The 12,185-nt window shown below is 43.0% G+C and overlaps 1 protein-coding gene across 8 annotated transcripts in view; it reads left to right on the top strand.

Annotated features, from left to right (window-relative positions):
* Positions 1–12,185, top strand: part of Opcml (opioid binding protein/cell adhesion molecule like) — a 1,123,264-nt gene that overhangs the window by 588,807 nt on the left and 522,272 nt on the right. For 2 of the 8 annotated variants that reach the window (XM_010642070.1, XM_010642046.1), the window contains exon 1: positions 7–759. The exons of 3 other annotated variants lie outside the window; for them this stretch is intronic. In XM_010642070.1, coding sequence (XP_010640372.1) covers positions 593–759 — 167 coding nt within the window. In that variant the 5' untranslated portion in view covers positions 7–592. Of the gene's footprint in view, positions 1–6; positions 760–12,185 lie in introns of those variants that run through there. 3 more of the 8 variants (XM_010642080.2, XM_010642054.2, XM_010642060.3) reach the window with 2 other exon arrangements.

Genomic DNA, 12,185 nt, shown 5'->3' with positions numbered 1-12,185 from the left:
GAGACGGGGACCGCGGCGCGTACCCCGGCCCCGCGCGGAACTTTTTATCGCCTTTGGGTTCCAGATGCGAGACTTGGGGCTGGTTTATAAATACGTCCGTACATATGTGTGAGCTAATAAAACATTTCCTCTTCTCCTTGAAGCGGGAGCTTTTTACGACAGCTCCTTGATGTCAGAGCCACTTGCCGCCTTCTTTGGGTTATAAACTTTTGATGCCAGACCGCTGCAGAACGTGCCCAACTGAATCTTAAAGTAGCACCTCGAAGACAGAGGCAGAGAAAGAGCAATCTGTGACCTTCATCCTCGCACCTTCCTTCCTCCTTGCCTTCCCTCTCCCCAGGGAGCGTCGAGAAAGCTCTTCCTGGATCGGGAGGGGGCATCTGGTTCCTCTGGGCTGGAACGCTGAGGCAGGACCCGGGAAGAATTATTAGACTCCGGAGAACCGGGACTCGCCGCCCTCGCCCCTCGGCTCCCGCCGCGCGCTCTTCCCGTCCTCCCCACGCCACTTCCTGAGACCGGCTGGTGTGAGCGCGGGGCGGGGGACCAGGACCTGCCGCGGCCGCCGAGTTCTGGGAAGTTGTAGCAGACGAGGATGGGGGTCTGTGGTTACCTGTTCCTGCCCTGGAAGTGCCTCGTGGTCGTGTCTCTCAGGCTGCTGTTCCTTGTACCCACAGGAGTGCCCGTGCGGAGCGGAGATGCCACTTTCCCCAAAGCAATGGACAACGTGACCGTCCGGCAGGGGGAGAGCGCCACCCTCAGGTAGGAAGCCGGCCTTTGGCTGGGCTGAGCCCTTGGACCTGGTTTCCTGGGGAGGGGCAAGGGGGAGAGAGAATGGAAACAAGGATTCTGTGAGGAGTGCTGAATTAAGAGCTAGGGCCTTCTGCAGGCCCAAGAGGTGGCCACTTGCTTCAGTGTTTTTGGAGACCCATTTGCTTGGACGGGTTTGTCCTTTGGTCTCATTTTTCTGACCTGTGCTTTTACCAGTGAAGTCCATGTTTGGTGCTTTATGTGTTTGTGGGGCCCTGACAAGGTTGGATTCACTCGTGGTTGTCCATCTTGATGAATGGAGAACGGGAAGGGCCCGGAATGGAGCCTGGGTGCTCTATCCCAGGCTGGAGGTGTGTGACAAGGCCGACCAGGCCGGATGGTGTTCAGGGTGGCCAGGCCAGCGTTTTTCAGAGGGATACCGAACAGTGTGAGGCCCTGGAGTTTCCAGTGCCAGGCCACGGCCTGCTACGAGTGTGCTGAAGACGCAACCATTTGTGCCAACCCCATGTGGTGTTTTTGGGGCCGCTGCTGTAAATTATGAGAGCCATTTATTTTTGTAGGCTGGGGCCAAGGAGAGGGTTGTAGCTTTTATTCAACGCCATCACTCCCGGGTGAGCAGCACAATAGGGAAGCGTTTTGTTTTACCTTAATGAGTTACAGAGAGTCACTTATGAGCTGGAGGCAGAGGGTGGGGATTCTTGGAATATGCACCTTTGGGGACTGGGCCTGCTGCAGCAGAGACTTTAATAAAAATGCAGCCACCACTTTCCACCAGCTCAGCAGATATCATCTTTTATCCCTTTAATGAGGCAGTTTTGGTCCTAGGAGACAGATTCAGGGACGTCCCAGCTTAAGTGTGTCTCACAATGAACACAGGGTGAATGCGTTTGCCCTGCCTATGACTTTGATGGTTATGGTGAAAATAAAACACTGTGACCCAGATTCTGCAGCTAAAATGCCTGGCTTCTACAAGGAAAGAGTGAGGGTGGAATTTCCTTCCAGCCCTTTCCTGGATTTTTCTGGTGGGATCTTCTTGCAGGGAAAAGGAATGGGAGAAGGAGTGGAGGCCCTTGGGATACATGTTTGTTTCTGGAACCTTGTGGCTAAGTTTGGATTCTTACTACTTTAGGTGGTTCTTAGCTGAATGTTTTTTTGGGGGCTCGAGAATGAGTCCCAGATTCCTGTCTGCTGGTGCTTGGAGACTGGAGGCTAGAGAAGAAAGGAGGACAGAGATGTCCCTCACACATTGCATAGGGGACATGTCCTCCTGGCCCTGTGGGCATTGCTTAGCCTATCCCAAACAGGAGTGTGTTAGCACCATTTCACTGTTTCAAGGGAGGTTCTGAGTCCGCTCTGGAGAAAAGACTTGTGGGACAAACATTTGCTGCAGATCAGTCTGCTCAAATATAGGAGGAGCACACAGGCTCGACACATGTCAACCATGAGATATGAGCAGATGTTAGTCATGGGAGGCGAGCTGACATGGCCACATAGCTCGTTACTTTTTCATCTTTTCCTGTGTACAGCAGACAGGTTCAGCATTGAGTAGAATCCCAGTGCTAAACTTTCCAAAATCCTCTGTCCTCTGCCTGCCACTCAGAATGAACCCAGAGACTTAAAAACTTGAGCTTTCTGCTTTCTGGGATGCATGAAGATAACTCCACCAGCAGAGGGCCAGCTTTGATCTACCATTTTTTATTAGCTGCTGGCCTGTTTTCATGATCTTCAATTCTAATGTTTAGCAGCTGTGCTCAGTAATGGGAATGGGAATAAAAAAGGAAAAGCTGAATAGTTGCTTTTTGTGCTTTGTGGAAAACAAACGACAGCTTGCATGGTCAAATGTAATGGTTATCTTCTGTTACCTGATTGCATGGTATAAATTTTTAAAGTAAGCGCATATCTTGTGTTGACTTTGTCTCTCTTCTATACTTTTTTAAACCACCAGACTACAGAAATTCAGTGCATTATTTCACATCTAAATAGTTTGACATTGTATAGACTCCTGTTTTATTACTTTCTTCCTTTGTTTTTAGCAGATGCCTCTAACATGCTTCTGTTCATTATTCATTCCCTTCCTTCTTGCCTTCACCACTTAATTTTTATTGTTCAGTGATATTTTAAAGGTTTTAATCTCACTGCTCTCACAGTGTTTCTTAAAAGAACATAACCATCTCTTGCAAATTTCTGTGGGTCTCAGTCTCTTTGCTTTTCTTTTCCATGCATCTTTGCTTTATGGGCTAAGATTTGTGTTCTCTTCTCAACAAGAAACTTACTGGTCAACACTCTGAGGAAGAGGCCATGTTTCCAGTTACTGGAAATTCATGCCTCCAACCCTATGGAAATTTACCATGTTTTATTTGGTCCTGCTGTTTAGTTTTAAAATATTAGAATTCTATTCCATTTATGTGTTTTTTATATTGCTGGGAATCTAACCCAGGGCTTCATTTATGTTAAGCAAGTGCTCTACCACTGAGCTACACAACCAGCCCTATAATTTTTTTTTTTTTTTTTTTTTTTTTTTTTTTTAAATACATCACATGTTCGAAGTGTATAAAATAAAAAATGATACCAGTGCCTATCAGCTACAGAAAGCCTTTGCAATTGTGAGTGTCCTGTATAAAATTATCTCTAGTCTGTTTCTAAATCTTGAGCAAAGTCAGATAAGGAGCAAAGAGCTAGTAGAAAAAGCAAAGAGACTGAGAAACCTGGGTGCAACTTCAGATTTTTCACAGCTTAAAGGAGAGCGATTTCCTTCCTCTGGGATATCAGTTTTGTTGTGACAGGTTTTTGATTACACAAGGGGACAGGAGGAAGTGATATACCAATGACAGCACTCAAGTTTGGAACGTGGGTGCAAACTCATTTTATATAAGTGAGGCAATATTATCTACCTCATAACTACTTCATAGGCCTACTTGAAAAGTAAAAATAATTATTTGAATATTGAGTTATTTTGCTTTTTTGGAAGAGAGATGATATGGAAAATGAAGGTGCTATTCACTATGGTTGAATTATAGCTTCTATGAATCTGATTTGAATTCATTATTACAAATGGGCCCTCTTGGCCAGAATCATTTCATTACTATTATCTGCTGTTGGGTTAAAACTATCCCGTGCCTTTTCTTAGATTAGATATGACACATATCTCGAAGTCCTGTGTCTGAATCAGTGCACGCAGGAGGATGAGGACTTAGCCCATGACTGTGGGCTCATGGCTCATTGTCCTCTCTGAAGCCATCTGACCTGCGCAGAGACCTCAGGTGTACCTTCTCCATCTGCCTCCATCAACCCTGAATTTGCTGTAGTTTCTCTGTGGGGCCATGTTGTGCACCCACATGAACATTTTGAGGGGCACCAAGAGTAGTCGTCATAGGTGCTGCTGTAACCATTTTACTCAATGGGGAAGATTCCCACCAGCCTATAGTTTATTTATTTATTTGATTTTTCTTTTCCAACAGCGGGATAATCAGTTTGGATGATCCAGGATATAGGTGCTGCTGTAACCATTTTACTCAATGGGGAAGATTCCCACCAGCCTATTAGTTTATTTATTTATTTGATTTTTCTTTTCCAACAGCGGGATAATCAGTTTGGATGATCCAGGCATACTGATCTGGATTATGTTTAATGGCTCTTTTCTAAACTGTCCTCCCACTTTGATTTGGAGTTCTGAGCTAATCCACTGAGCATCCAGTGTGTGAGGGTTGATGACTGCCAAGGAATAATCTATGTAGTAGGATTCTGCCAGAGCAAGTGGGGTGCTGGATTTCCCAAGGATGACGTTCTGCTGTGCAACCAGGTGTTTTCCTGTGCTTGCACTCTCCATTTGCAGATTTTCCTTTTGTATAAATTAGGAAATGCAGAGCACTCTTTAGGTCATTAAAACATACACATGATTTTTGTGTCTCAGTGTTTAAGGTCACAAAGTTCCATAAGGACTGCTTCAGTGTGAAGGTGGTGCTGTGGCCTGGGAAGGTGAAGATATAAGGAGGCAAGTAAGTAGATCCAGGTCCAGAAGGGGTGGGGCTGCTCACATGGTGATGCCAGCCTGGGTTGCTAGTTGGAGCTCCTAGCATGTTTTTTAAAATTCCACTTGGGCTTGGAAATGCAGGTCAGTGGTAGAACACACACTTAGTTTTCTTAAGGTCCTGGGTTCAGTCCCCAGCACCAAAACAATAAGCAAACTCCAAAAATTTAACACCACACTGGCAGACTGAGATCAACATTTCTGAAGTTGATCATGAATGCCAGCATTTACAGTATTTCTTCCAATATTTCTAATGTAGAGCCAGAATTAAGAAGCCGTACTTGATGTTTCTCTACCCTAGAGCATCTGAGCAAGGCTAGGATCCTCAGTCCCTCTCTCCATCCTTCTTCTCAGAGTGGCTCTGTGATGGTAACTCTGGATTGTCAACTTGACTGGCTCAGAAGCACCTAAGAGATGAGCAGAGCACACTTCTGAGTGTGTCTGGGTGGGTCATGGGAGTGTGACCTTGGGGACTATATCAGGTTGTTGGCCCCTTCTTTGGCTCTTTGTCTCATTCCTTTGCTGTGAAGCCAGTAGCTTTCCTCTACCTGGCCCTTCTAGTACAGTGTTTCTATCTTGGAGACAGAGCTGTAGACTGAAACTTCTCACAGTATGAACCAAGATACACTTCTCCACCTTTAATTTCCAATAATAAAATCTCTTCCACATGTGCAAGCACCTCGTGGCTACTTTCATGCTCTAGAATGTGCTGGGTTTAGGCCTGGATTGTTTACCGTGTTTCTTATTCTACCTCTCATTAACTGCATGAGTTTGAACACTTGAGTTCAGTTATGTACATATGGGAAAAATATCTGTGTGCCTTGAGATGGCAGAAGACAAAAGGTATATGGCATTGTTCTGTTAACTTCAAAACAACATGTCAAGTCATCCCTTGGTATCTATAGAATAGTAAAACCCAGAGATGCACAAGTCTTGAATACAAACTGGCAGATTAATGCCATATGACCTGTGCACATCCTTCTGTACACTTTACATGATCCAACACTTTTTTTTTAAGGTACTGGGAATTGAACCCAGGGCCTTTGCACTGAGCTACATTCCCAGCCCCCCATTCCTATTTATTCTGAGACAGGGTCTTGCTAAGTTGCTAAATTGTTCAGGCTGGGCTTGAATTTGGGATACTCCTGTCTCATGCTCCCAGCATGCTGGGATTACAGGCACATGCTACTATACCTGGCTCCATAGCTACTTTTTAAAATACTACCTATTACAATATGAGTACTATGTATATAGTTGCTATACTGTATTGCATAGGAATAGTGACCAGAAAACCAAATTCTGTACATACATAGAATATATATCCAATTAAAATAATTTTTTTCAGTATTTTCAGTCTGTGTTTGGATGAATCCATGGATCCAGAACCTGCAGATTTGGAGAGCCAGGTGTACGTGTGCCAGGTACAACTGTACCAGTGGAATACCTCAGTAATACCTGATGGTAGACATAATTTTTTTTCCCAGTTTCATCTAGTCCATTCTCCCTGTACTCACACATTCATATACAACTTTAAAATGTGTTAATCTTTCTTCAGTTCCACTTAGCTCCTGTGGTCAATAACTACCCTCATTTGAATTCCAGGAACACTTGCTGTAGATCTCTGTTCTAACAGACGCAAGCTATGGTCTGTGATTTCTTCATGTGTAGACTGCACACTCCTGGAGCTAATGCTTTACATGTTGAATACAGACATTACACAGGCTACTAAGGATTAAAAAATAAGTAGTGGTTGAATGCTTTAATCCATCTTAATGAGACTCAGCCTTTTCTAATATATTGCTACCTCTACAGCAATGAGCTGTTTATATCTAAACAGTTTCATTTTCTGTGCAGCATAATTGTCAACTTGATAGGCTTGGGAACTGCTTAGGAGATTAGTAAAGAGCATGTTTGGTGTGTCTGGGTGGTTCATGGAGCAATGACCTTGAGGTCTGTACCTGGTTCCTGGCCTCTCTTTCTGCTACTTTTCCCTTCCTCTGCTTCCCAGTCATCACAACATGAGAGGCTTTGCTCCACCATACCTTTTGTGGAGCCAGCCAACCATGGACTGAACCCCTGAACTGTAAACCAAACAAATCTGTAAGTTGTGGGTGTCACGTAGTTTGGGAAATAGGAAAGCTGATTAATACATTTTCTTTAAAATGTGATGCTGGGACATTTAGATATAGCACTCTAGGATCCTGGAGTCTTGAGGGACTTCTGGATTCCACTTAAGTCACTTGGCAGAGGGTTGAATCCACAGTTGAATCCATGGTGATTGCATCTGAAACTGCCAGAGTTTTCAGAACCCCTGAGGACTGGACAAAAAGCAGAGTGGCAGAGTTTAGAGGAATCTTCTTAGCAGCTGTAGGAATCATTTGGAAGGGAGGCTTTCCTGTCTCTAGAGAGATTTGCCTAGACATTAATGAAGGAGAAGACTGAACAAGACCAGTGGTGCTGCCTGGGAAGCTGGCATATCCTGGGCTGGGTCACAGCAGCAGCACCCCCAGGTCTGGATAAACAGAGCTGGCTCATGTCTGTGACACTCTATAATGTCCCTGATTAGTGGGACTGGGTCTCCCTCTCTAATGCACACAGAGAGCAAACTCCCACACTCCAAAGCAGTAGGTGGAGGAAGATGTTTTGGAACATTAAAGAGAGAGGTCTTGTTCCTTCCTGTACCATTCTGGAAATCTCAGCAGCTCTTATCTAAGCCTTTTGGCTAATTATTTGGCCTCTTTTAGTAAATTTGGCCCTTGGGTTCAGTTTAGCTCTTCCTATTTTCCTTTCTTCCAGCTTCTAATAAAGGACTCTGCCCTTGGCCTTCCTACTGTGCTTACTGCATGGCTGGCTGAGAGGGAGCCACAGTGTATTGCAGATCTGATGGGATCTGGTAGTGAGATGTAGTGGAGAGGAGGAGTCAAGTAGGTCTTATTTGACCTTCCCAGGAGAGGACTTTTTAAATTACTTATTATTAGCAGGAAGCAGTCCTCCCAGTCACGAGATGAGAAGAGGGAATTAGTCCAAGACAGCTGCTGAAGTTTGCATTGCCTATTAAGTTAGGAACCAAGTGCTACCCTTTCTTCATTCATTTTTTAATACGGACAAGATAGAAACAGATTATTTCAGATTTGCTTGTTTATTGTTTGCCCCAAAGGAAGATGCTTAGGCAGATGCTGTATTTGGTGAAACCTTACAGTTTGCGTGGAGCTGCAATTTATATGGCTGTAGAGGGAGAAACTGGGTTCTTTTCATCTTTGTCTCTACTCAGTCCCCTCCAGATTCCAATAATACCTACTTGGTGCTGCTTATACTTTGCTCCACTTTTCTTAAGGAAGTGAAATCGAAGCTGTGAGGTCTGGTCTACTCAGTGCTTGCCCTACTGAGACCTTGGTATCATTTTCCTGATAGAGAAGGTTAGAGAGAGGCAGGGCTTGAGACTTACATTACTCTCCCTAAGGGATAATATCATACATCTTTTAATAAAATTTGCAAAGGCTCCAGGAGAGGGAATACGTTTTTGGAACAAACAAAAACTCCTATTATCCTTAATTTACTGGGTCTCAGATGCCACATCAATTACCTATCATTTCATGTAATTTTCAGGGTACTGCAATCTCAACTGCCTAGGAAATCCAGGTTTTGAAAAATTAAGCCACTTGCCTTTGGTCACATGGCTCTTATGTGACAGATTTCAAATTTGCTTTTAGAAGAACTTTCTTCTGCTTCTCAATTTTCTAGTCTACCTTCCCTCCCCATTTATATAGATCAGAGAAAGTTTCTGTGTGCCACAAGCAGAAAGAACCCGAAATGCCCTTTTTTATTTCCTGCTCGTATACTGGCTGAAAGGCCAGGAGATCTGTGTTTAAATTCAGGGCCTTGGTTGTTTGCTGTTCTGCTCTTAGGGTCTCCTTTTCTTCCTGTGCTTAACCCCCTTACCTGTGCTCAAGTATGCACCAAACTACCTCTTGGAGCTGGCACAAATGTGTGTGACCTATCCACACGAAATGATAACCAGAGGGCCTGGTGTACGGTCGGGGGATCACTGTGCAGTGGCTTTGAATCTTCCCCGGATGTGCTCCTCTGTTATGTGGCCTCACACAGTGTTACAGTACCTCAAAGGGCCTTCGGACTGAGGCAGAACAAGTAAGCTCTTTGCGGGCAGGCACCCACCAATGGGGAATGTGAGGAATCAAGTGGCCCTGGAAGTACACACAAAAGAGAATAATTGCTTTAGAACCTAAAATGTGCCATTTCCTCATCCTCCTTCCCTGTCTCTCTATCCACGTCGCAATTTAAACTGCTAAGAATGAAGATAGCCAAAGGCCCTCTCCCTCACTTTGGTACTGCTTCTTACCCTAGAGGAAAAGCATATGACCTGTTTTAGTCCCATTTTCCGTGGAAGTGATACATTTTGTTTAATTATAAGAAATGCTGCAGAATTTGACCTGGCTTCCCATAAAAGTGCTGATCAATAAAGTTTTAAAAAATTGGTTTGGAATATTAAACACTTTCAGTGGGCCTGAAGATTGATGGTATCTCGATTAACCAAGTTTCTATTGCTTAATGGGAACAAAGAATGTTATAAGTGGCTGTTAAGTTTTTTGGAGAGTCCACAGAAAACTGTATAACTCACAATTACCCGAAGTGCTGTATGCTAGCAATGAAGAATACAAAATAACATTGTAGGAGTAATTACACAAAAGAGGAAAAAATGAATATGATTATTTTGTGTTTATCTTGAATGCCAAGGCTGAAGAAAAGTAGTTGTAATTAGGAGATAATATGGAATCATTTCCCCAAAGATATTTCAGAGTACTTTCACAAGTTTTGGGAGTTTGTAGCATTGTCTGTTGAGACAAATTTAATTTTAAGACACAGCTTTCATTATATTTGATTCATGTATACATTTGTCACAATAAATTTGCCCGACAGTTGGAGGTATTTTGGTAAATAATAACCAAGAAAAGAAGATAGAGAAAGAAAATGACAGCAGTGGAAAAGATGCATGAGAGAAGAGAGATTTTTCCAAAGGAAGAGAAAGAAGAAAGTTTAGGAGAAAGAGAAAGGTTGTACATATGAAGGGATACAAATGGCTAATGTGGAATTACTGCCGACAAAACGAGACTAGAAGGAGCTCTCCCAACCCCCGAGTGACCTCTTGCCAGACAGACTAGGGTTCTCTGGCCCCCACCTTTACTAGCCTAGTAGACCAGGGAATTTCCAGGGCTTACTATGTGTTTTCCCATGCAGGTGCTCATTCTGAGACGGCTTCACAGAGGTCCGGGCCAAGTCCTTATACTCCTGTCGGCCCTGCTCATCTGCAGTGTGCAGTTTATTTTCAGAAGTATAACCTGCTAGTGATTTATCTAATTTGACCCTTCAATGGTGCTGTCCTGCCAAGGGTCTTCCTGCTTGCTCTTTGGCTGCTTGGAACTTTCTAGTTGGAAAAAAGGAGCAAGTACCCATGTACACTGGATCAGTCCGGTGTTTTATTGGTATGGTAGTGCTCACACTGAGATATTGGCTGCAAGGCACCCTGGAAGAGTAGGGGATTATGACACTCAAATTTGTACTCTCCTGTGCTTTTTATGCCATCTCGAAAGCAATAGTCCTTTTTCCCATTGTCACTTCCACTGCTTCTCCCACACCTCTTTTACGTGCATTAACATTCTTTATTCACTCTATGTCCCCAGTGTCCCATACAATACCTAATGCATAGTAAGTGCTCCAAGTTTTTTTAAAAAATGAATATCTGCCTTTTATTTTTATTTCTCTGTCCCTTTCACAAAGACACATGTGCACACATGCACACGAATGCACTGACCTCCTTGCAGTTTCTAATGGAGACAGTGGCACCCATTTTTGAAGTAACTGGGAAATCACTGAAATTACAGCCAGGGATTCTGGCATTTGGATTCTACTTGAATGATTCTCTCCCTAGATAGTTGGTATTTAACTTGTCCTGTCTCCTTCTTCTTGTTATAATTGCAGTATTTGTGAATTTTTCGAGACTCTAAGCCACTGGCAAGACATTCTGAGCAGCTGAGAGGGGGGTGAACCCATGCCTTTCCTTTTCATGAAGGTTCCAGAGCAAGATGGTGTGTTCTGTAAGAGTGCCTGCTAACCTCAGGATACAGAAAGGCCAATATTAGCAATCTCAGAACATGCCAGAGGGCATCTCAGGATGAAAGGATTTATGTGTCCATTTCCTTGGCTCTCTGAAATGCAGCTGTCTCTGTAACAAGTGCTGCCATGATGTCCCTGGTCTGTCTTAGCAGCATGCATTCCACTGCACCTGTGCAAGTGAAACAACTTGTAGAATGCACGTGATTATATGCTGCTTTACACTCGGCAAGTCAGTGGGTGCTTAGTGAAATGTAAGATAAAGTATAACCTTTATCAAGAGGTTAAGAACATCAGCTGTGCAGTGAAAAAGGGCTCATTTCAAATCCCAGCTCTGCTGCTTAAGTAATGGCTGTATGTGGCTGCACAAGTGACTCAATTTCTCTAAGCATCAATTTCTTGATTAAAAAAACTGGAAACTAGATGCCCACTTCACTGGGTTATTGAGAGGGAAAAAATGGCCTTGAGTTTGTAAAGAGCTTAACATCTAATATTGCAGCAAGCTTGCAATAAACAGCAGCTATTTAAAAAAAATTTAAATATGAGTTACAGTGTACCCTCAGCGTTCATAGGAGAGCTCCAAATTTGTAAAAGCTCAAGTTCCTTATTTATAGTGGTATTTATTTGCACATACCTAGGCACATTCTCCTGGGTACTTTAAATCACCTCTCATTTTACTTACAATATCCAATATAATGTAAATGCTACATCAATAATTGTTATACTATATTTTTTAGGGAATAATACCAAAAAGAGCATGTACCTGTTCTGTACAACTTCAATTAATTTTTTGGACCTTTGAAATGTTTTCCATACATCATTATTTGAGTTTGAGGATATGTAACTCTAGGATAAGGAGAACTGACTGTAATGAATTCACTATTTAAACAGTCAGCTTTTATTTAGTGCCCACTGAATGCCAAGCACTAGGGTAGACAGTGTGGGCATTTTAAAAGTTGAATTAAATCTAGGCTATTTAAACATTCACATATAGTGAATGTGTTAGCTGAATACAGAGCTCACAGATCAGGCGTAGGGAGGAAAGGACAGAATGAAAGAAAAATGGAGGCAGGAAACAAATTTGCTTTAAATAAATCGCACCCATATTAAATGTTTGCATCAGTAGATTTGAACAGGCATATTTACCCAAGAAAGTACCACCTCACAAGGTACTGACCACTTGTATCACCCCCAAAAGTCTGTCTGCATCCTTTTTTATAGTGGTTATATATATGTATATGTATATGTATATATATATATATGT

The sequence above is a fragment of the Fukomys damarensis genome, unplaced genomic scaffold (genome assembly GCF_012274545.1).
Source record: "Fukomys damarensis isolate Sample0158 unplaced genomic scaffold, DMR_v1.0_HiC HiC_scaffold_16, whole genome shotgun sequence".
NCBI lineage: Eukaryota > Metazoa > Chordata > Mammalia > Rodentia > Bathyergidae > Fukomys > Fukomys damarensis.
Note: the sequence above shows the minus strand (reverse complement) of the source record. Positions and strands in the feature narration are given on the sequence as shown.